General features: G+C 36.8%; 1 protein-coding gene across 1 annotated transcript in view; it reads right to left on the bottom strand.

Moving 5' to 3' along the window:
* Positions 1-25,412, bottom strand: part of LOC113239480 (homeobox protein Nkx-6.2-like) — a 38,371-nt gene extending 12,959 nt beyond the window's left edge. Inside the window, exons 1-2 of the mRNA XM_026476511.1 lie at positions 25,101-25,412; positions 14,853-15,067 (exon numbers count right to left, since the gene is read on the bottom strand). Of these exons, the coding sequence (XP_026332296.1) occupies positions 14,853-15,067; positions 25,101-25,410 (525 nt within the window). The 5' untranslated portion in view covers positions 25,411-25,412. The remainder of the gene's footprint in view (positions 1-14,852; positions 15,068-25,100) is intronic.
* Positions 25,413-26,517: the final 1,105 nt, after the last annotated feature.

Here is a 26,517-nt window from a genome sequence, read left to right as displayed (position 1 = left end):
ACCTATTGCAATAAAACGGCAATTTCATACTTTAACCCCTAATATTATGCCGTACAAAACACAATGTGGTTAACGATATTTCGTCAAGTCTTTTGAGTGTTCGCCACTTTTTATGTCAATGATAAAGACTTCAACGAGCGCTTACTCTATTTCTTTGATATTACAATATTTTGAAAAGTAGATAAGTTACTTAATTCAAAAGTGTATTCATGTAAACATTTTGCCGATATTCAGATAAATACAAAATAAATAAATAGTAACTTAATTTATAAAGTTTATTAATTATTAAATTACAAAATATTTTAATCATTTATTATTATATTACAAAATACAGCTTATACCCCAGAGACATGCATTTATAAAGGCCTAGCTGTGGTCCAAGTCTTAGTAAAGTAGAATCGTGGTGGTGTCTCTTATGAATAATGCGTTATTGATTAAGTTCGCGAGTCGCGCATCACGCTCGTCCGAGTTCCTTCCACAAAACGACCATATGTGCTACATATACATATATACGTAAAGTAATTGTGTGCGTTACATAAGCTACAATACTCCTACTAAGAAGTAATTTATAGCACACTAAGTTTAGATATTCAATTCATTCTATTTTGTTCTTTTGTTTTGTGCATACAGTGCATAAGGTATTGCACCACAGAGATTGACAGATATTAAAAATAAAGATAATTCTTCAACCCAAAACATACAATATTTATGATAGAATAATTGCTTAAATCTATATCTAAGTAAAGGCAAAAAAGCAATGTGCTGGTTTTCAGGCTTCACCTGGCAAGTCTTCGCCTCTGGACACACCGTAGCATGTAGAGACGGGTACCTTTTCGATTAAATATTTTACTACATTTACGTTTACTACTTGAAATTACAAACTTTAAAACCTCAAATAACATACGCGCCGACCACTAACCATATTGTATTGAGCAGCTAAGAGTATTTTCCTGGGTACAAAGAATACAACAGGCAGAGAATTTGTAATAGAATTACATACTTTTACATTTATTATTTTACTACTACAGTATTACTATAGACTATGTTCATTACTAACTCTTTTTTTGCATGTACATATTAGGTAAGGTAATTGAACTTCAAGAGTCTAAAACTAATTAATTAATACAGGTATGTGAGCATAACAACAGTCACAATATGAAAGTACTCGAGTGACTAGGCAACGAGCGGACCGTAACTACAAAGTCAATTAATGTAACTTCTCACTAAGTACCATGTCTAAACGAAGAAATTAACTGGCTGCCAATAATAGAACTGGCCTTTTTATCTTAATACCATCGTGATTTAATATATCACTGGATCACGTAGGCATAACATGGGTAATCTATCCGTCCGTCCGTCAGTTCGCCGCTTGACAAATGAAAGCGTCAGCCGCCGACTCATCAAAGAAATTAAATACAACCATCGATAATTATCTAACGCAAGAAATCTGGCCTGGCCATCCTGCAATACACTTTGGCCTCTATTACCTCCTGACAAAGAGTTAATGCTAAATAATAATTCAATATCGCCTTAGAATCTTTTCCGATTACGTTACGACTTTGACCTGTCAAAGCGAACTATGGGATAGAAATTAAACGGTCCTAAAATCAAGCCTTACACTTAAATTAAATTTTAAATCTAATGCCATACGATAGAGCCTAATTTGTAGGTGGAAAGCGTGTCGGAGATAGGAATAGAAGCGTCAGAGATTGGAGTCGATCGTCGATTGTCGTGTCAAAATGGTAATTATTGCGGGCGACAGGCCGGAATGCCGTTCGGTAGCGGCTGACGATTTCATTAATGTCATTAGCTACACTAATGACATTTTGAAAAGGCTTCAGAGCGAGCAAAACGCGCGTGAGAGAGTTATACCGTTTCTACACGGGGCTTAGGATTTTTCTGACTTTATGTGTGACGTTGCCATAGTTCGTGTGAATGCATTAAGGTTATTAAATTAAGTACGTCAGTTCGTGATTGCTCGCGCGTGTAATTTTGGGAGATCTACAGATAATATCGATTATTAATACGCAATCGAAATGTATTAATCACACATTACTTATAGCACAGCTCCGCTAATAAAAACAGCCTCAAGATTTCATTATAAAAAATTGCATGAGTTTATTAGATGGTTTAATTAAGTGCGGGAACAAGAAATAATTATTAATGAAGTTGGCGCGGGTACGGGCGGACGTCTAAAAACATTGTAATTATCCAATGGATACAAAGTGCCAGCTCGGATTAATGGCGTGCCGCGGTTTCCGTTATTGCAACATTAATTATTAGCTAACTCGTGTCCTACCCTACCCTTAAGGGACGTGCCTTTATGTACCGACAACAAATGAATAGGCTCATATATTCTCAACATGCATGAGTATCTTACTACCATCTTTATGTATGATATCATAATAATGTTTAATTAAACCAACTATTTCATTGATTTCGGATAGTTTATTTACTCCCCTTACTTAATACGAATTTAATTTCCGAGTAATAGTTGCTGTCAATGAATATTCACACTTGAAAAATAAATGTTGTAATAATTAACGTGCAATGTTATAAAATCAGAAGAAATTTCCGCCAAAAATTCAGGGCAATATTCAAAAAAAGACGCAGGAAAACCTTCAATCGCGCTTATCAAAAGTAATTGGTTCTGCGGACGGTACTTTAAACTCGCACATAAGCTCGAAGACGCGAGCGACATCTGTCGACGTAATTGAGGGATTAGGCAGATAATTGAAAGTGTGCGAGCGAGACCAATAAATATCACAGCAGCGAGTGTAAGAGTGAAAGATAGATCGACTCTACGCTGGCGTTTAAGGGAACGGTTAACAACGTGTCTTCTTGTATATTGTATTATCTTACGTTTTATGCCCTATTAATCTTACTCGACCGAGGATTGTGAGAAGGTCTGCGATCTAAGACTTTAAGATTAAGAGTTAAAGCTCAGTTTTCCTCACGTACCGAGACTGTGTTTGGTTGTTTTCGGTGCAATAAATAATTGTTTGCGCGCGTAAAACTGGAGTGTCGTCGTTTAGTCGCCTGTCACTGTCAGCTCTTCTCGAGTATTGTTTTATTTGAAGACGTTGTTAACAATAATCGCGGATAATGAGGCACTTGTAAGTTTTAGGATTTGCCCTGATACATAAATGGCTTGCATCTTTGTTGCTATGTACTATTTTGTAAATATACAAGTATTATGTTAATCACCAAACATACAAATTATTTATGAGTTCCTCGATTTCTAGGTGGTAGTATATGTAGAAATTATATTAGTGGCGAGTAACGAAGTCTTTATCGGCTGTATGAATAGTATTAAATCGATTAAAAAGCCGAATGACAATGAACCGTTGGAGCCGGACGTGTCACTCAGCGAGCAAGAATATTAATATTAGTACTTAGTTATTTAATGATTAAAATACTGGTTAAGTTTTTATTCAGTTCAATATGTTGGAAACTAACAGTTCCCGGCCTCTCCAAATAGTAAAAGTTGGTAATCAACAGCACAAACTTCTTTTCTTTCGCCAGATGGAATGGCTAGGCTGAACTGTACCCGAGTTTGTACTGTACGTCAATGGCATGGTGTATTAATATTATATGTATTTAATTTAAAGACTAAATTTCTGATTAATAATATTAATCATATAATAATTATCTAAATGAGTATGATTAATATGGTAGGTTTAGTAAGATTGAATGAATTAAAGCCATCACTGCCGTTCCACCAACACTCTATTGAGACTCAACTGCCATTGCAACTAGGTTTCAGCAGAATAACAAATTGTCATTATTTTAATATAATCTCAATGGTTTCAAGAAAAGTCAGGCAGTTGATTAGTAGCTCGATGGCTTGAGTGGCTTGTCAGTGGCCATAAACCACTACTCTTAACTTTTAGCAGAATACCAAACGTACAGAAATCTGACATTCGCACTTTATAGACACACAACTGAGATGATTTAAAGTTAGCAGGCTTCGCGCCCTGGGCTGCGGACTCCCTGTAGGGCTAGCACGGCAGGGCGCGACTAACATGAGAGCGACATAAAACGAGATCTCAATGCGAAAATAGCATATCTCGCACTTTATGCCGCTCTCGCGCAAGTAGCACCCTGTCGTGCTACCCCTACTGGTGTTGCACAACTAACAGCGCAGAAATTATAAAGAGAAAACGTTAAACGCTCTTTTGTACACTTAGCAATATATCAAGCTACATACGCAAACTAGAAGTTTTTGAAAACCTTCTTTGAACGTTACGTAAAAGACGTAAGATATAATTTTCAATAAAGAACTTTATCAAAAATTGTACTTGTGTATCCCATGGGTAAAAATTGTTTCTAATACTCAAATTTCTTTAAACGGGAGCATTCAAAGCGCTATTAATTCAATTTAGGGAAACATTTTCCACCAGCTTTTTCTGTGTTCTCGGGGCGTATTGCTTGTCTCGAAAAAGATTCCTTTCGAAAACAATAAACGGCGAGATCCGGAATAAAATCCCGCAATAATAAGGAGCGAGCGGCGTGTGATTGATACAACAATGAAATCCCTCGTCGACACCGCCATTTGCATTTTTATGGGCGCCGCCCTCGCCCGCCCGCCCTAATACACACCTCTACACAACGATAGAATATGCCAACTCACACTATTGAACACATTTACGCTTATTCTCTACTTCGCTAATTCATTTCTTAACGATTTCACTTAATTTTAAAATTTTTTATTTAAGCATCTAATTTAGCATACCTATTTTTGCTGTAAGCAGTAATGTAAGCATTACTGCTTTCCAGCTTGGAAAGACAAGGTAAGGGTGTTGGTAAAATTACAGTCACATGGGACTTGTCAACTTATGTCTCAGAGTGAAGGGCGCAATGGTAGTGCCCCTATGATCTTTGCAATTCAAGCTCTGAGTGGCACTGCAACTGTTATGGATAGGCGTGTCGTTTACCACCAGCTTGTTCCACAACTTGTTCGTCCCGTCACTTGGTATTATAAAAAAAAGTCTAAACGATACTGTAACTTACTTGTTTACTATTTAAAAAAAAAATCAATTCCCGAACACAGTGGTACGTACTTTTTTAAGATATTCCACAACTTACAATTTCTAAATAGCACGAACAAGTGTTGAACAGGAAAAATCTTATGACGTCGGCAAAATGTTAGAAACGTATGTACTACTGTTATGTAGCTATACTGTGAGTTTGGTAGAGCGCGCGGTGCAATTTATTGAATGTGCTGCTGTGAACAGTATGTTCCCACTGTATTGCGGTGGAAATTGAAAGAGACCGCACCCTGTATATGGACAACCGATTCCTATTACCTACAATGTCGTCTTAATGTAGTTGTATTGAATCGAAAACGTATATTCTAAAATTTTAAATATGTAGATAGTATACGTAATTCTAAAATTGTTGAAAATGTTGAGAGGACTACTGCATTTCATTTTCTCTAGATGACTTTGAAATTTACATTTTATTCAACATAGAAATTACCAATCACCACCATTACACTGATCGTTCAGTTTACACTGTCAACAAACAAAGCGAGGGATCAATATAGTATTAGCTAAAACCAAAAACACATGGAACAAATGACAGTCGGGCGGCATTCGAAATCCATCTGTCATAGAGCAAATAAATCCGTGGTGTTGGGGCGCACTTCGTTCCATTGTGATGTTAATCGTGGACGCAGTTGTGATCGGTGTTTAATGCGGCGCAGAAGCACTGGACACGCCTATACGCAAACTGCGGGCCCGCCAATGCCACAATAATGAATAGACTGTAAAAGTGCATACAATAAGTACAGACCTAAAGCATTTGACTAAAAATATTTTTCGATAAAAACAATTTTTTTAAACCTCACTCTATTTTGTTACGAGAGCGGTACATTTTGATAAAATAATACACTACTCAATTGCTAAGATGGTCAACAAAAATTCTTTAAATGAGAAACTATTATTTACCTCATTTCCTCATGATTTCAAAGTGACAGTTGTTGTTACGACATTTTTTTTTATATTAATGATGGGATTAAATATAGCTTCTAACAATTACTAGTAAAAATAAGATTTTGTATATGAATATTTTCCGTGTACGATGGTCAGTTAGCCACATAATAATTAATTTATAGATAACGAGTATTTCTTTTGATTTAACGCTGAAAATATATATCCAAGTAAGTATATCCGCTAAGGGTTTTGTATTTTCGTAGCTCAACAAACCATTTTGTCCAATATTTGGTTTGCATAAGCAATTTTTCGTTATCCCTTTCCCTATCGTGTGGTTTATCCGGCAATCCTCGGCGGCATCAGCTGCGATCTGCTGATCGGCGCACTCGGCACCGCTATGATTGATTTCGCTAAAATATAAACACACAAACAACCAGTGTTCATCTGTTCTACGATTTATAAATAGAGACGACATCACTATATAATTTTAATGATTTTTTCTATAAATTTAAATGTAAATTGCGTGTTCCTACAGCTTTAATACTTTGTTTTAATTGTTATTTTATCTTTCGCAAAATATTCAATTAGTACAATTACTACTATTAATACTATTTTATTTACGTCAATCAACTATTTATTCTCATCCTATAGTCAATTATTTACTTTAAATTTCATTGCATTATTAAATAATTTGGATTCATTAATTTTTTATGTTTTGGGGTATATATTGAGTGATATGGATACCTGTAATCAGCTTCCACATAAGAACTGTGCCTTACCAAATGTTGTCTTTTGATCTTACATTTTTTTTCCATGTGCGGTGCTGTTGGTGTTCCAAATATGTATAATAATAAATAAATAAATATTAGACAACATCACTTACATCGCTCTGATCACAAAGTAAGTAACTTAAACTCTTGTGTTGTATGTAATCGGAAACAACGACGGTACCGCAAACTCCCAGAGACATAATATTAAAGAAATAAAGAAACATGAGACAATATAGAAAACATAGTTTTTCTGCACTATCTCGGTCGGGGGAAGGGATGAAAACCGATGTGTAAGCTACTCGACCACGGGGGTAATTAAATAAGTAATAAGAACGTATTATAATTTCGACTTTATTGCTATAGATTTTAAAATATTATTTTATCATGTGATCGAAAATCAAACCAAATAACATTTTTACAACCTATTTAGAAGTAAGTGAATAGTACAGGAAAAGCAACTTATAGCTAGAAACTAATCTTTCACTACAGCCGTTTCCGTCCGGATCTCGCCATTACAGATCAAATAACGCAACAAACGCAACTTGTGCCATTAAATACTTAGTTATATAACGTAATTTATAGTCAAATAAATACAGCTTATGTTACCGAGGGTCAAGACAACTACCGAACCCTAAAAACGCGTCGTTAACACGAGCCAATCAATTAGGGGTTCCGTATGTCGTCAAACCGCCCACGCGTATTTACGCATGAACCCGTTTAATTGACAAGTGCCTACATGCATGTTCATGAGAATTTTCTTGTTTTGTACCTATAGTTATTGAACAAACTTTTTAATTTTGTATTACTAGTGTTGTTAGCATTAATAGACTGGTGTCAAAATAATTTATTCGGAAAAAGAAATACAAACAATTTTGCAAGGTAATTTTTCGACTACAATATCTGCACGCTATGATGGCCGTTTTGACATTACAATAGTGTGGCCAAATCTCAATTCATTATCAAAAAATTTATAATCAAAAAAGAAGAAAAAAGTCTTTGGATTTATAACTAGTATTGCTAGGTGTAGCTAATTAAAAAGTTCTAATAAAACGAAAATAAGAATGTTTACTTAATATATCGTGAATTCGAAACTGCTTTGTTTTGCATTGAGCTTTGACGCGAGTTTGCCGGGGGTAGAAGTTGTGCTGAACAGCGATCCTATAAGTGACGATCGTATTAGATTCCATTTTTTAAAATTCCGAATTTCGAAAAGCAAATGCCGAGTTGTGTCGTAAAATTACACATCTCTAAATTCTCACGTCGCTATTGGTAACAATGTACATCAATTAGCCCCTTCAACGTAGTTATGAATTACGAAAGACAAACGTCAAAACGGCCAGCATAGCGTGCCGGTACTATAGTTCCCTGATCTGCAGTGTAAAGAGTCCAGTCCTGAACAGTAGTACTACTATATAGGCTGCGATAAATTAAAAACAGACGAAGACGACGAAATTCGACGAGTTACACTAACATCGTCGTACATGTCTGTCCAATCCATTACTCTAATTTAAAACAAAAGTTAAATGTGTATCGATTCCAATATCGAGCTTCGTTTAACATTCAATGTGAGCTGTCATCGAGCCAATCGATTGAATCCCAGTCGTCTGATTATAGACTTTGATAATTTAAGCTTTGTGAGTATTGAAACAAGCAAGCTTTTGACACGGATACTTGGTTTGACATATGGAAACAACGCACCGTCTGTCGAATAGATTTAGCTTCGAATTTAGGCTTATGTGTATCAACAAGTATTATGACAATAGGACTTTAAAATATATGAGTTTGAATAGTTAGTTATCAGCATATGCAACCGCTTGATTATTAACTTGATTTCTCATTGCTTATGTATGCGAATACAGCAATGAAAACTTGAGCAAAATTTAAAGATAGAACTCTACAGAGTCCTATGTCGAAACACGCGTAATAAACGTGCGTATTTGTGATTTTACATATTATTGTTAGAGGAGTTGCAACACTCATGCAAACCTGTTACGAGTGTAAAGCAAAATTATGTTAATGCTATTGTAACTATTAAATAAATAACAAAAACAAATTAATTCGACAGACTTTGAAGTGGTTATACACGGCGACTGTTAGCAGCGCGACTTAAGCTGCGATACAATCGCGATGCAAACACGATGGTAACGCCATCCAAACGCGATGCATGTTTTTCATTAATTTATTTACTTATTTCACTTTTAAATTCACAATCAACAAATCGAAGCAATGTGCACTAACCTGTACAGATTTCTCGCACATTCAACAAAAGCGACTTCACCGATGCAGTCGCGCGTTTGCACAGTTGCTATCATGCGTTTGTATTGATGCATTCGCCTATAAATGCAAGTGTAGCGATGAAATCGTGCGTTTTTGTAAAAGTCGAATTATTATTATTAATAAAAAGATCGAATAACACACAACCAATACTTCGGTATGACTGGACTTAAACCAACGTCTGTTGCTACACCGGGGCCGCCGCTGTTGCCGACTGAGCTACACACCGAGTCAACAGATCTTACTAATTTATCTACGTGCTTGCTACAGTTCTTTGGACTGTGTATAAAAACACGGCTTTTTCACCTGTGACAAACTTATGAAAGCTTCTTCACACGGTAAAAAGTTGACAGTTGACATTTTAATTAGGGAGTTTTAACCATTTACGTATGAAATCTTTTTTCTTTAAAATATTTCAGTTTTTCAGACCCCCATCTAGTCATCTATGTATATTTATGTTGTGTAAACTCTTGCATAATAGTAGAGGTAAAATAATATTAAATAGATAAAGTCAATGATGATATTGTTCACGTCGTCACCCCCACAGGCGGACGGGCGCGGGCTACAACGTCAAACACCTACAAGTCATACACATGTCGCGTCACATACGTGCTGTAGATATCACATAATTAAGCAGCCTGTACAGCTTTCTCTCCCACCCCTCTGATTCATCATGACAACACACGCGATAAAACCATATACCTATTCATGAGTACTCAATGTTCGCGGGAAATAGACGCTCTTGATTATACATTTACTACATTTTTTTCCCTTTAAGTGTTTATTTTAAAAAATAATTAAAAGCATGGATTTCAGCGTACTTAGTTCCTGGGATGACCCATTTGAGTAAAATGCAACATCAAGCCGTATTAGTCGTTTAACTTCGTCTGTCCTTCTAACGATTAAAGTACAATTATCAATCAAAATATATAGATGTAGCATAGCTAAATTATTATCTAAAATATGCATCTTCACTTTTTACGCATCAATGACAAAACTCGCAAATTACATTTCAATTACGATAAACTGATTCAAATTCTGCAGCCGTCGAAAAAACGCCATTAAACCGTTCCACGATTAAGCATTCATAAAAGCTCTATTTTATCAAAACACATTAAAATTAAATTATAGTGTCATCCATCAAAATAATTTAATATGCTCGAGTGTGGCCCCCTCCCCGGCGCGGCGGCCGCGGCCTCTGACCCGTGTGCTGCGTTTGCGCTCCTATCAATAGTCATCTACACAAGTTTAAACTGTCGTTTATCTTATCTGTGACGTCATTAGGGGCGCCACAATCTTTGTTAGTAGTTTCGAGTTCCATTTTGGTAACGAAAACTTTTTGCGTTTTTAGTAATAGTACCACTGGCCAAAACACTAGCAGCCATGCTGAAACTGATACAGAAAAGTACCGTAAGTATATAGAAAATATAGAAACAAATTTTAATTCTATTTTAGTTTTAGTGCAAAACGATAGTAAGAAACTTCAACAAAACTAATCAACAATAATAATTTTACGAATTCTCCAGAGATGCTCACGGTTCTTTCCAAAACGTGTCTCTATAATTTAAGATGTCTATTTCTTTAAACCAGTGAGCATTTTTCTATTTCTGGAGCGTGATGTCATACCATCAAGCAGCGGTGATGAGACAATATTTGTAGTCCGGAGCATTGATCAGAAGGACCAAAATACCCGTATGTCTCTGAGTACGCAGGAGCACACTCCACGTATTATAAGGGACATCATGCAAGTTCTAACATACTGCAGCTTGAGTTACTGCAGTGATGAGCCCATTGGCACTACTGTCTGGGTATTTATTCCACAAGAGATCGCCGGTACTCTCGATATCTTCCGAAGGACAGATTAGCGTCGACCACCACTCTTACTATTCTATCGAACTAACAAACGAGAAGAGGTATGTATTGGTGACGTTGTGAGAAAAACAGAACGACAGCTCACAACTAATTCAATCCAGCTTTATTACAGCCATAAAAGGAATGATAACGATACATTCTGATTTGCATTTTAAGTACGCGAGAAGGAATTATGATATGCAATAAGCGGGCTCGTTGTTATGATCGTTGTATATCACTGGTTATAATAGCTGTAAAGTTTTAAGGCTCCGGATAGTGACGAACGAACCATTTATATGGCAGGATTAAGTACCTATACACTTAGAAGGTTACTTTTTACAGTCTTTTTTAACCAAAAGCCTATTTCATATCTTATTGCTGGGCAAAGACCTCCCTCGAGTGGCAGTTAAATCACCTTAACCATAAACAATTATGATTTCTACTAGTTTAGAATAAAAGCGCGTAAATTATTTATCATAAATACATTGCGATGAAAATGATTTTCAATTAGTGCTTAACGAACTACTAGTGCTTAACGGTACGGCACGCTATGATGGCCGTTTTGACAGATTACAATATTGAGGTCAAATCTCAATTCATTATCGAAAAAAATATAACAAAAACAATAAAAATAAAAATAAGTTTTTAGATTTATAACTAGTATTGCAAGGGCTAGCTGATTAAAAAGTTATAATAAAACGAAAATAAAAATGTTTAATTAATATATCGTGAATTCGAAACTGCTTTATTTTGCGTTGAGCTTCGACGCGAATTTGCCGGAGGTAAAAGTTGTGCTGGACAGCGACCCCATAAGTGACGATCGTATAGATTCATTTTTTTAAATGTCGAATTTCGATAAACAAATGCCGAGAAACAAATGCACCAATTAGCTCCTTCAACGTAGTTATGAATTAATGCGAAACTTGATGAGCGGACAAACGTCAAAACGGTCATCACAGCTGTGTGACGTGACTGTACTTTAGGTAAAGTTATTCTATTATTAAGCAATCGTCAGTCGACAATTAATTGTGCATACCTACATATAACCGGGCACTGGTGCAGTGCACAGCGTCACATGTGTAAATATGGAGCCCTCCCGATGTTAATCTTCCCCATGGATTAATTTTATCGAATGCCAAATGAGCTATGACACCCATATAGGGGAATTGAAAGAACCCGCTCCATTTCATTTGCACTTCATATAAAATCTATTTTGAACATACAGAGTTGATAATTCTTTGGCAGTTTTTTCTATTTAAATTGGTAGGGTAATTGGTCCCCTCTTGGTGCATTGGCTTTTGAGCCCAATTTGTGAATGAAAGCACTCATTTGTTAGGTGATACGTATTTAGCGCTGTAAAGGATTAATATGGAGTTATTTATGAATCCGCTGTAGGTTGATTGAGGGGGACGATTCAAAGTTAAGCGATATTTTTTAAAATTATTGCAAGAATAATGTAAAGAAAACTACCGGAAAATTTGAAATAGTGACTGTAAAACCAGTTTAACACACGCAATGTCATAAACAAAGAACAAAAAACCAGTTACAATCATTGTAGCTGTCCCCTCATAAGCGCAAAACCTATTACGCTTTTGTGCTCGCATCGCGTCCATTAATCTCATTATTTTCACTTGATTTCATCGCCAACTTTCACCATTGCTCTACAGTAGCTCCCTCAAACTAGCAAGTCACTTAGCTTCTCCTCCATGTATCAGAATGCACAACTGTGAAGAGAGCTTTGCATTATCTTTCAAACAAAAATCGGTGTAATAATTTTTTTTTCAAACAAACATTAACTCTTGCGTAAGGATCTATTGTTTGCAGGAAAACAAATCAAACGGAGAAACACTTAAATTTGAAAGTTTCATTTAACACAAATGAAGCAAGGTTGCCCTTTGTGTTGCAAGCAAATGATCAGTCTGCCCCTGCAAATGGAACGTATCACTTAGTATAATATAATTTGGTCCCCCAGTATTAAACGCTTTCATGCTTATGATCTACGATTTGAGACAGTTCAGATTGAAAGGGAGACACTGATGGCATCCAATGTTATTGTTCTTTATGGATATCGACTTCCTTTTTGATTAAATAACTGTTTTATTGAGTACTTTGTATGCTGAATCTTTAATAAGGAATAAACAACTCTTACACTAGTAATACTATTGAATTTTAGTATCCAAATAAATTCAAAGAAACAATGTAAATTTTGCATTTTCATTATTATGTCTTTCGTCAAATGCGCTGGATAAGTAGAGCTAGTTCGCGTTAAACTGGCACTTTTCAAACAAATCTGAGTGTATAATTATGTGCAAATAAAAGTTTCCATAGGTCAAAATAAGAAGCGTGAAAGATTAATGACTAGGAAATTCAATTTCAGTGATTGTTAAAATTGGCTAAATGGTTGGATTTAGGAGGCAAATACGCGTGACCGCAGCGTGACAGAGTAAACGGCGTCGGACCCCAGGACTAAGCCACATGGAGGGCCTGGAGCCCCCGATGTTTAGCGCCCATTTAGCGAGGGGAAGCCATGTCACACCCTAATTAGTTTAAAATAAAAACCTATTCAGTTTATATCCAACATAGCATACCTAGTTCCAATGAAGCTTGAGACCGATAAAAAGTTACGAATTGCCTTCGATTTTTTTCATTTGTATACACTACCTCCTAAGCAAGTCCTACTACACGGTTTATCTGTAATGTAGCACTGTACTCGTCGACTTTTGTACAAAATAAAGTCAGTCTAATTTTGGATTCCTGTCAGTCTAGTGAGTGAGTCTTTGTGGCCAGTCAGTCCGCTGGTCATCCTTGGAGGCTGGATGCGACGTCGACAATGATCAATTTATAACTACAGGAGTCAATTTTCTGAATCCCAGGCATTTTTACCCACATATCTTTGTCACGGACTATAAGGAAACTAAGCACTTTCAAACCCCAAAAATTACAATGAACCTTTAAAGTCTCCTTTTTTATCACTGACTGAACCAAAAGTGTATATTTAAGTAATAGTCATACCTCATAATCGTACCTTACGTCTTCCATTTCAAAATTTTTAGAAGAAAGTTTGTCGCAGTTGGTTTATTGATTGCATGACTAAGTAAATCACTGACAAGTTTGTTCATAGTGAGTAAGGGATAAATACGCCTTCAGTTTTAAATGATATTAAACATACGATTATGGTAAAAAATCTTCAGCGACATAGTTGATACTGACAAAATTTAACGTTTTACATTTTTGATGGTAATCTGATTGAATTGCAATAATAATGCGGCATGAAAAACAAAATAGAATCCAGAGTCAATAGGTCCACATGTCAGCTGCGCTTAATCCCCAGTAATAGAGCGAATCGTTTGATTGCGCCGCGCGACTGCGTGACCAGCTAAGTGATTGACTTTTCAATCTGTGTAATCGGATTACAGCGCGAGGAGAGTGTCGCTTATTGGCGGCATTACCCTACTCGTCAATGTCCAACACTCTTGCTGTTAGTTAATTGTTTGTACCCTATTACTATGGTATAGCATTTATCATTCCTCACAATATCTTAACAGAATTAGTAAATAGTGTTTTGCATTGAACCTGGGATGCTTTTTTGTATCATTCATCATCAACTCATTTATATACCGAACTGCTGGGCACGGATCTCCTCTCATCCGAGGGTTTAGGCCATAGTCCGTCACGCTGGCCCAATGCGGGTCGGGGACTTCACACATTGTGAACATTCCTCGACGTGCAGGCCCACACGATGTTTTCCTTCACCGAAAAGCTCAGGGTAAATTTCAAATTAAATTTCGCATATAAATTCGGAGAACCTCAGAGGTGCGAGCCCAGATTTGAACCCACGGCCTCTGGATGAGAGGTAGTACAAAATCATACAAGATCCATGGGCATGACAATTCCGAACACACTTCAGACGCACCATACTGGCAACAATGGTGAATTTACTTCACTACTGATACAAGAGAAACAACCACAACGCACCAATATTCCTTGAAAAGCAAAAGAGAAATAAATTAAATTCTCTTACCTTAACTTGAGACTCGGTCATGCCAAGCGCATAGGCGAGCTTGGCTCTCTCGGGGCCGGCCAAGTACTTGGTCTGTTCGAAGGTCTTCTCCAGTGCGAAGATCTGTTGCCCGCTGAAGGTCGGTCTCGTGTGCTTCTTCTTGCCATCCTTATCTACGCCGCTCGCCTGCGCTGCGCAGGCGCTCAGGGCCCCGTTACTCACTGCAACAAAGACGTCTACTAAGTATATTATAACTACTAGGATTAAAATTTGTACTGTACATCCTATAAAATGAAGTAGTTCTGTAGATAAAGATTGTTTTCTGACCTACATCGATCATAACAAAAGTATAGATTTTGAAAAGGCTTCTAAAAATACTTTTACGCAGTATATTGCGTTAAGATAATATGATTAATCCAGTTTATTCCTAGATTGGGTTCAGAAGCACGCTTATGGTACTTATTTTTGCCATACGAATGCAATGAAATTCTGAAAACAATAAGAGCTTTCCGTGAGTGTAGGTGGTGTATGTAATATATTATGACGGCCGCTGCATCATCCCTTGATGACATCACACCTCCCCTCGGGTACACTCATGGAAAACGCGTATTCAATTTAATTGTATTTTATAGCTGTACCGTCAGCAAACTACTAACAAATACTCATATTGTTTAATTATTATGCATGCAAATTAAATATACTTTTGCAAATCGTGTTTAACTAATCGATCATTTATGAATTAACGCTTATTTGTGAGACTTTATTCGCTGATTGTGTGTATGTACGAGCGGGTACATCCATCGGATAAAGCAATTTAGTAGGACATAATAGCATAATACTTGTTGGCGCATCGATCGTGTGAGTAATTAACGGGTGATCGCTATCACCACGTAACGCAATCCAATCAGGTGCTATTTAGTCTGGTATATACTCTGTGGACTGTTTATTGGGACAAGTTACATAGTAACACATACATAATCGACTCGAAAGTGATTATTTCGAATTGTCATATTATTTTCCGTGATTAGTCGTTGGGTAATGAATTCATTATATTAAATAAAGCTGCTACAGAGACGATAACTGTGATCACAATAAGACGATCTTTCGATTTGGCTATCAAACAAGAATATATCTCGAATTTAACGGCTGACGCTCCTTTTGTCGTCGTGTCGACGTTTTTATCATTATTTTCATTTCATTTTTTCGCCCCCTCTCCCACTCTACGTCGAGCCTCCCCCCTCTCGTGGGAGCTTTATGTCGTCGACTGTACCGACGCCGCTTCATCAAAACATTTATACGCTGGGAAAAATATCACAACGGAATATGATGCGTTTTTTGTTTACTTTCATGGGTTTTTATTCGGAATGAAATAAATTTATTTTTAATCATGAGAATGTGGAATTAAGGATTTACATGGTTCCATGGAATTACGCAAATCAGTGAGATGATATGACCACGGATATTGTGCTTAGTGCCCTACACTGGTTTTATTTCTACCTATAGTATTGAAATAACAGTGACTTAAAAATTCTAGGCACGAGCATACAGCCTTCACATTATAAATCACTAATATTCTCCGACAAACTTGTAGTAAATAATAACAATATTTCCTACAAATCCAAGGCATAGGGTTAATGTTATTGTTTCATTAATATTAATATAAGCACAGTACCTATGGTTGTTATGCAGAGGTAGCTTATTTATGGCGTCTGTGCTGTATCTGCCTAATATTATGTAATGTATTGTTTTGTTATGAATTACGAGTTATTACTATGTGCATTATTATTCTTTATAAATATATGTATATCATAGAACCTTTAACCATAAGGGCAGAAAAATTGTTCTGAAAATGAATTTTGCGAAAAACCTGCTGCTCTATACGCTGCGGATTTGATTAAAGTGATGTTGAAAAATTAGAGTTTCTTTCTTTTACATGTGTAATCATGAATCCATTTTTTTTAATCTTTCTCCTTGTAAAATGCCATCTTTATTCTTCATTCTCCATGAGAAATGTATAGTGCAAATATTTTGATCTTACTTTATAATTGCTTTACTAAATGACTATTGGGTAGTTGTTTACCTTCAATAATGTTGAATTTTTAATCTCTAATATTCGATCATTGAGAAGGTCAACAATGCGTTCATGTTAATTTTATCGCTTCATATAAATGTCCGAGCTGCGGCCGAGATCGCGACCGCCACAATGTAGCTGAAACGACATCCTTTCGTTCACTGACCGCTCGCTCGTTCCTTTACAAACTTCTGAAATACGGCTGCCACTCTATAGACAATCTCAACTTTACTACCTAAAACTTACGGTCGTAATCTATTTGACGGAAATTGTTGCTATATGTAACACGGTTCAGGTGAATAGATGTTGTCAAAAGTAGACTCCACTGTACGGAGATAAGGGTTAAATTTGTTTGAGGGGATTTGTAGCGTAGTAGACTCCAGGACTAACTTTTGGTTCGGCAGCATTGCATTCATTTAGTAAACTGGTCACTATATACGGTGTTTGCGCTACGCCAGTATGCCGTGCAGGGCTTATTGCGAGCTAACTAATGTGAACAATGCTGCACCAATATATTTATTGGAGCAATAAATATGTTTGTGTCATTTCCCCGTGTGTGTATACTGCATTACGCATATAAATCTTAATATAATGCAACTAGGTATATTGTTTTCTAACAGGATCGAATTTCGCATTCAGGGGACATTATGTAATTACCTTTACTCGTAATTATTATTGTCAATTAATTCAATGGGCATTGTCGTTTTTACCCCAATTGTAGAGAAGAATATTATCAATTCAAAACATATTTATAAAGACATCTAATAGGTAAACCTATTTTGAAAGCGAATGTAAAGTAATCAGTAACATTTTTTATCAATGTCTTGTACATAGAAGTATGTTATAGTGAAGCATATTAAAGTGTGTGGTATTATAAAATGGCAATACCCCCGAAGTGTCCAGCATATTTTCCTCCCACACGGCGGCAACGGCTGGAGTTTTTGCCGCACCATATTGCAGCGGGCGCCCTCTGCGCGTCATGCATTATGCAACCAACTGTTTGTTAATATTGTATCTAGTCTGTCGCTCGCCACCTCTCGCTGGATTCTTCGTCACTCATAACTTGATGCCAACTACAAACAACTTCAATATTCACCCAATTTTATATAAAACGAACCAACCCACGCTGCGACTGCACATTTATACTTTTTAAGGATCAAATAAAATATCATTCTAACTTAAACGCAATGCCTAGTTCACCCGCGCTTTATAACATAATGTCAACTCTCTATTTCAATGTTCATTAAACGTGGAACAAACGCAAGCTTTTATTGCGCCAGATAATACTGGGGGACCCGAAAACTTCACGAATCTCATGACGACGTACAAAAACATTCAAAGTACTAAAACACCAAATAACAATTATACGTAACCCGAGCACAATTACCCAAATTGAAGCCGGCAAATCTGTGCACTTATTTAGCGAGGCATTCAGTATGCGGGCGACGGCACGCGGGCTCGCAGACCGCACAACCCCTTCGCCCCTGGGGACATCCCCCCTCGTACCCCGCACCCTCCTGCTCCCTGCTCTAACGTCCTCGTGTCTCAATTTGTAGGGGACTAACGAGGAGCGAACGGCGGGGGAGGCTTTAGACGTTAACGTGTGTACATATTCGTGAGGGTTTGTTTCTCCGATGCCTATTGGGACGTACCTGAATGCGATTGAAAAAATAAAGAAGACTACTTATGTCCTTTATTTTACATTATGTGGCAAAACTCTTATTGGAAATGAGTGTTGAACAAAAATATATATTTACTTTATGTTTATATTCATATATCTTTGCAAATCCCTTCTGGTATATTACAATGATTTGTGAATACATTTTTTTTACCAATTATAATTTAGCAATAGTATATAGAGATGCTGGTATTAAGAAATACCAGCTTAAAATATATTAATTACTTTAATGTTATAAATGTTAATGCTCCCCTTCCCAACTATGCAGAATAATCAGTGAACAATTAGTCAGCGCAATACGGCGTGAGACCAGGTGAATCACACAACACGTTCCACCGTGATAGCGACGTCACGTTCCATGCGTACGTGGAACTAATTCATCGCGTTGTCGACAACATTACAATACAAACACGCCAGTACACCGCACCGCACAAAATCTGCGCTCTATCATGTACAAATAAATCCTACTCTCATTTACCCTATCTCCCCACAAGGGGAAGTAGGGAGGAGCCCCGTAAACCTCCGCGATACTTCGCGATATTTACCGCGGTTTCTCGGCGCTCGACACACGCCCGCTAACTTGTACAGGAGTAATTGTAAAGGGGTACATGTCCCACCATTGAGTGTTAAAGTTCTTCCGTTACCATGTGGAAATGTATAAACATGAAGCAGTTTTAATTGTAACGGTACTTTCGGGAATTACTTGAGTGGAGGTAGTTTGAAATAATTGAGTTATTCAAGACATTGTTTGCGACGCCCGATTCGTCTGTAGAGACTTAGTTTCGAGTACACAATTTAGCTGAAATGTTTTCACGACCGCAAACTTCACTAAACTATTTTCATCAATAATTATTGTCTTAAAATAGAATAGTCTACGACATATCTCATCGAGTTTGAATTAAATTAATGTGAATTATTAATTTGAATATTTATTTGTGATAAACAGAAATATTTAATAGTTATATCATACCAATAGACCAGACACGTGTAGTATGTTTCTAATAAACGTAATTCAACACCCTATCAGTGCTCAGCATTCATAACACGCACTTGGAAAAGAATTGTAATAATCGTAGAGTACCTACATGCAATATCAGAGTGTGGTACATGTAATAAAGCGATACGGGGAGCGCCGGATGGCGCGACACGCGGCTCACCTGTCGGTGAAAATAACGACACTGTCTAGGCGTGCTGCACCGTTGTCTGATCGATACCCTTGTCTTACAAGTAATAAAACTTGTATTATGTTTATATAATACATATGCAGACATAAGTTTCAAATTTAGTATAAGGAATGTTTAGGGAAATCAAACATGTAGCACTGTCTTGTTGTTCTGAAAAGACATTGAATTTGGTTACAGTTTGTTGGTTGTAAATTTTTTCGGAATTTTTAATTGTTTTGTTGGTTTATTAATATAGATTGTTTTCTTCACATAATGTTGTTGACGTTTTGTTATCGGTAATTAAAATAAAATTTTGGTCATTCATCATCATAATCATCATCTCACCCGGAAAAGTCCACAGTTGGACGCAGGTCTCTCCTTCTAGCCTCCCCTGCTTGCTTCCAGCGAATTCCTGTAACCTTCACCATGTGATCATCAAGGTTGGTCTTTACTCTAGAGAAAATAACGTCTGCTGTATTGAATTGAGTTGGCCTGCTTCCCGCTATTAATGTGACAACCCAAAGCGATGGAGTACGTAAACAATCCAGACGATTTTCATCGCAGTGATAGCAGCGGCGATAGTTTTTGCGCTCCCAGCTGGCCGTTATGATATCACTTTAATAACCATGTCCCGCTTTTTACTCCCAATGTTCTTGTAGTTAACATAGGGTAGTTGCGTCATCCTATCGTTGTTATCTAATAACTTATATGGCGCGGGGAAAAATAGTAAACCATCAACACGGTAAAAAGTAGTTGATAATTTTAACTCCACTGTATTGTCAATCTTCACTGAGTATAGGTTTCTTCAAAAGGGTAGGCAATGATACATGGAAAAAATGCACATTCGGAAGATTTTGGGTGGTAGCCTTTCATAGCTGGAAATTTTTGCGCCTTGAATAAAATTAGTTTACATCGGATACTCTTCATATGGGCAGTTGAGTTGAGTAAAGAAGTTCAATCAAGTCAAAATTCAAAGTGAGATGTAACGACAATGCGGAACAACACCCATGGATTTCTTTTGGTAGTAATTTCAATGCCGTTGATGTCTTCCGTATCGTAATGTAATTCAATAAATTATTAAATACAATTCCCTCCTTCAATTTCACTTCTTGTTGTAAACATCTTTCGCATTTAGGTATGTATTATTTCACTTATATCTCAAGCCTATAACTTCGGTTTATATAGTCAATTGTCAGTAACTACGGCGCTAACGCTTTAACATTTATTTATTATCCATCGGAATGTGCGTAACCATTGACTTTGTACCGTATAAAAAGCGATCGAAATTGCCTAGATTTCTAACATCATAACAAGCGTAATAATGCTCGAAGCCGTATAACTCTATCTCTCCCTTCGTCATTGAGGACAAGATAAGGCTCGAGTGGGGCTTGCCGGTAATTTTATTAAAATATTTATCGCTTTTCGGCGCGCAATCAGACACCTCATAGCGCTAAAACATTCTGCTCGAGTTTTTAGAGTTGGTCAGACTAGCTAAAACTACATAAATTATTTAGTTAATCGTCATTATTTGGTAGATCAAATGTGGTAATCTTAATTGAGTAATCAACATAGTCTTATTTGCCAAGATGCACGAAAACTACACGAAATTCTAATCTTTCACGTCACTGTAGATAAAATAAAATCATACCGCATTGACCGCGAAATATAATAACCATCACCTCATTTCGAAAAACAAAGATGGAGTCTTGTGGTGGGGCGAGTGGGGGGAAACGCGAAAATGTGCGGTGCAGAGCCCGCGCCCGCGCTCCAGAATTATGTTATTCTTAATTTAATTTCATTAGGCCCGGCGAGATTGTACTTTAGCTTTTATGTCGACCAAAGTATAATTGCTCAGCTACACTGGAGCCGGAACGAGTTAATTGTTACAAAATTGTATTTGTGATTTTTAAAGCTTCATATACTAACTTCTATAAAGTGTGTCATGAAACCGGTTGTTAAGTTGCGTTAGTTTGAATATCTCGTAATTTTAACTACACGCTATATTGGAATATTACTATAATTAATTAGTAGCTATTTTTTGTTTATAATAGAGACTGTAGGGTTGTAACGAATATTCGCGATTGCATTCGGCATAAGCGAAGTTTTCTATATAATTAGAATACTTCACGTTTGCAATCGTGCTTGTCTGTTAAGCGAAACATTTTACTAAAATTTTGGACATTCCCGGTATCTAAATAGTTGGTATATAAAAAAAAAATATTTATTTATTATCTATATTATAGTATTTTAGTAGTAGTAGTATTATCTTTCTTTTAAAATATATTTTATCAAAAGGAAAATAAAATGTTTCGCTGCACATTCGCAATGCATTGTTCGCAAACAAAATTTCGTTACAACCATAACTTTGTTGTTCGTACTCCTACTATTATTCCCAGCAATAATTTCGTCTCTCTACTGCTGACAATGCAAGGGATCCCTAGTTTGAGAGTAGGTAACTGAAGTCATTGTAAATAATAGAGATGCCTACGTAAAACTGGAAACTGACTATCGAATATTTCCACACGGCATCTGCCGCACAATTCGAAACTGCATCCGAAAACTCAAATTTTAATTCCCGGCAACATATGCCGTGCACAGTTTGGGAACGGGCGGCCGCAGTGGGGAGGCAATCACACGCCAAGGGGAGGGACGGTAATTAAAAAAATGTGTCCCACTTCATTCGTGCGCGCCCAGTGTGACCGCAGCCTAACGCGCGGTGCCCCCGCCCTTAACTAATTAATAATTTTCGAACAAACTGTGCGTAATGCTCTCCGATGGGCTAGCACGGGTTCGGGATTTGAACAATCATCTACTATTTTCCAATGTATGTAATTTAATCTCACTAAAAGTAAGGACTTTATATCCTAAAGTTTCTTTCGGTTCACCTCAAGGATAGGAAATTATTAACCTAAATTTTTTCACATATCTGCCTAGCTAATATTTCCAAATTATTTGTTCCTGGTATATGGTTTGCTCTAATAACCGTTTCTAATCTAAATAACAGGATCATGTAAACTAGTATAACAGTTGATTGCACATTATTGGTTGATCTGTACAATCGGTGTAACGTGTCAGGGATCGAGTTTATCTATTTATCAGCTAATAAGCTCGTATCTGCACGATGGGCTCGTTATTAAAATGGTTAGTGAACCGTGCCGAGGAAGTTAACGTAATGTATCCGATTATAATGTCTAATTATTTGTAATGCGGATCAACTACAACACCGAATGAGGAGATAACGGAAAATTGATCAGAAAATATGAAAACGCTTGATTACTTTAGATACAGAAACAGTTTTTTTGGAAAAACTTTAATGAGAAGTTCATAACATACATCAAAATATGCTTGACTGTGTAGTATACGAGAATTACAATAAGTCAATATGGATTTGAACGTTCTTTTGATCATGAACAATATACATTTTGGTTACTTTATTTGTCGTTTCTAAAATTTACCATTCTTTTATTGAGAACTAAACATTTTTTTTATCGCAAACATAAGTTAGGGTTGTAACGAACACAATTAATTTTATTATCGCAATGATTGATTTACATTCGCTTTCGCAAATTACTCTGCGAATGTTTTAGCGAAACATTTTATTTCAATATCTCATAAAGATGCAATGAATGGTGAATGTATCAGAAATTCAATTCTTTAAGAATTGACAGGAGTCAAGATAACCATTCATTACATCTAATTTAAATGTGGTTACTCACCCTGTTCATTAGAAGCTCCCTGGTAATGGTCTTGTCATCATCTTTGGCGTCAGATCATAATCTTCTCGACATCATGTCATCACGAAGATATGGCTTCATGCATATATTTCTGATGGTATTATGAACGTTTCTCCGTCGACCGCTGATGCCGCGTCTACTTGCAAATCTTCTGCATCATCCAATCATCATCATTCAAGAAAGAATCAATTAAGTAGATCTTTCGCATCGCGCAAACATTCGCATCGGCAGTTTTTTACACTTTTTGTAAAATATATTCGTTACAACCCTAATCTTAAAATAAGACTGGTATTTTATTGGGATTATTAACTAATTGACGATTTAAAGTACATTATCACTTCGTAGTGGATCCGGTTAAGTTAGAATAAAAAAAGATTTTTCACTAAATTTATGTACTCACAACCGAAGGATTTACTCCTTTAATATTTTAGTTTATACACTTTTTTATAACTAATTTTATTCATATAAAATGATTGTTTCGACTTCCTTACTACTTCATTTACTTCGAATCATAAAGGATATAAAAAATATGTTTCGCGTTAATAAAATTTAAAATATTATCCATAGTTACGATTACTAAGTCATACGAAAATTGATAATTAACTATGCGTTTATAAACAATAGAACACTATAAACAATTTTCACCATTTTTTCATTCAAAACGGTTTCTTCGTCTTTGTAAAAGTCATAATTTTAATATAAGCTGATAACAAATAGCAAGATATGATTGGATTTTTTATATTAAAGACACTGATGATGATTTTGATGCAAAATGTTTCCATTCACAGAACGATTGCAAAAACAATTTGATGTCCTCCTAAGACCTTCCCACGTTGAAGTCAATAGACAATTCAAGAAATAACGAGGCAATATACGTCGTAAGAGAGGGTTGGCTTTGGCGATACAAGTGTCGCACACCGCAAATGTTCCTGACATCTACTAGGGCTATTACGCCGCCCGCCCTACGATCCGACGGCGGCATCTTCCGTATCTCTTCCGGGGCTAACGAAACGGATTGTAAATTCCGACGGATTCTAACTACCGATACAAACCGACTATTTAAGTTAACACCTTCCTCTTTTTGAACCGAAACAATATATTTGCGAATGTGTAAGTAGGAAAAAGTAAGAAAAAAATGGTAAATATTTACAAATTTACAATATCTATACATTTCAGTTATATTTTAACATTAATATAATAAAATACGTTACAGGTTTTTTTATCCCCGACGGAACTGAAATTGCATGTGGCTTAATTACCTAAATATAATTATTTTTCATTATTTTTGTAGTGATTGGTGTAAAAAGGTAATTATACAGGTATTTTGTTAAAAATAGCTACCTATTACTCGCATAGCGTTGATTTGTAAAAAAAGCAAAGAAATTAAACTTAAAAGTACAACAGTAAACAAAACGGTAACGTTAGTGCGTTGATGTCTTTTCTATGAAAAAATAAATTAACACGCAACCCAGAAAAATCTAACTAGACTTTACAAATACGAAGTACATAAAATTTAAAGTAAATTAAAAATCTGGAATCCCGACTAAAATAAAAATTACGAATGAGCTGTTGATTATGATGAACAGAAAACATGTGATGGTGTTTAAAATTTAAAATACTCACTGGATTGCAGTCTGTCTCTCCACGCCATGGGGTTGGAGATGAGTCCTTGGAAGCCGGGCCAGTAGAGAGGCTTGTGCTGGAGATAGTGCGCCATGCCGGCCGCCGCCGCCGCCAGCGATAGTCGTGGCGCCAGCAGCCCCGCGCCCACCTGCGACCCCACCGCCGGCCGGGAGAGGATGTTATCGATGCCGTGCGGATTCGGCGCCGGTGGAGGGGCCTCCGCCAGCGAGCTTAGCGCAGCCAAAGGTGCTCCAAATCCGTTCTCCAACGCACCCCTCGACAGAGGCGGGGAACCTCGTAGATCCGACATGACTCAAAAGCTCACTGCATCAAATGGATCAGACTAAACAGCTGTTATCGAAGTTCCTTTTCGAGCGGTAAAATTCTTATTTCCAAAATCAGATCGCACGCTATATGCCGCCGCCGATTACACAGTCATTGCCACAGTTCGGTCATGCACAAGGTGTTCAAATAGTATTCGATTCTCGAGTCGTTTGGTAATCGAACGCGAGTACTCGCTTGCGCGACCCGACACCAAATGAAAAGCTCGCCGAGCGAAGCTCGAGCAAACAAAAAAAGTGAATAGAGAACGCCGCCCAGTCAATCTAAACCTTATATCGTTGACGCCGCCCCTTAGCGAGGCCGTCACCTCAGAATTACCTCCGTCTCGCTCAGTCGTTCATACATAAGATAGGGAGGGAAGATGTGTGGTGTTAACACGAGAGCGTAGATTTAACGAATCGCTATTTAATGGCGCTTCTTGTCTCTTTATAATTAAGTCGGGTGCAGTTTTTGCGGTCCCCCGCCTCGCCCCGCGACTCGCTTCGCGAGCGCATGCACTACCTCTAAAAACTATTGTGTCTCGAATAATAAGTGCAAACTTGAATGGGACAGTTTATTTTATGATGCATTTAGAAAATGATAATAGCACCGGAAGGATCTCGGAGTCATTTGTCGTTAAATAATTTATGTGACAAATATTTTATTAATTGACAGTGTTGTGTGAATGGCACTCGATTCGGAACGGAAATAAAACACCCATAGAATTAACTAACCGAGTGTACAGTAGGCATCTGCTCCACAGCGTGTTGCTATTTGCTCATTCAAATTGTCAATAGCAGTGCAGTTTGTTCCATTGCGTTGTTAGGTATATACCGATGTAGTATTGAAGATACGCGATCTTCTGGAACTAATACAGAACATCTAACCTTTCTAGTTTTCCTTCTACCTTTTAAGTCCATCTATTAAAATCTATTAAATTATCATCCAAGTTAGTGATATTTTTATGTCGATTTTTTATGTCGAGTATATATAGATAGATAGATAGATAGATAGAAAATTCTTTATTGTTAGCACCACATTACAATATACAGATTACAGTATACAGGACAAAACTAAACACATTATTCGGGTAACA

This window comes from Hyposmocoma kahamanoa, unplaced genomic scaffold, assembly GCF_003589595.1.
Source record: "Hyposmocoma kahamanoa isolate Upper Pololo Valley unplaced genomic scaffold, ASM358959v1 99879, whole genome shotgun sequence".
NCBI classification, from domain to species: Eukaryota; Metazoa; Arthropoda; class Insecta; order Lepidoptera; family Cosmopterigidae; genus Hyposmocoma; species Hyposmocoma kahamanoa.
Note: the sequence above shows the minus strand (reverse complement) of the source record. Positions and strands in the feature narration are given on the sequence as shown.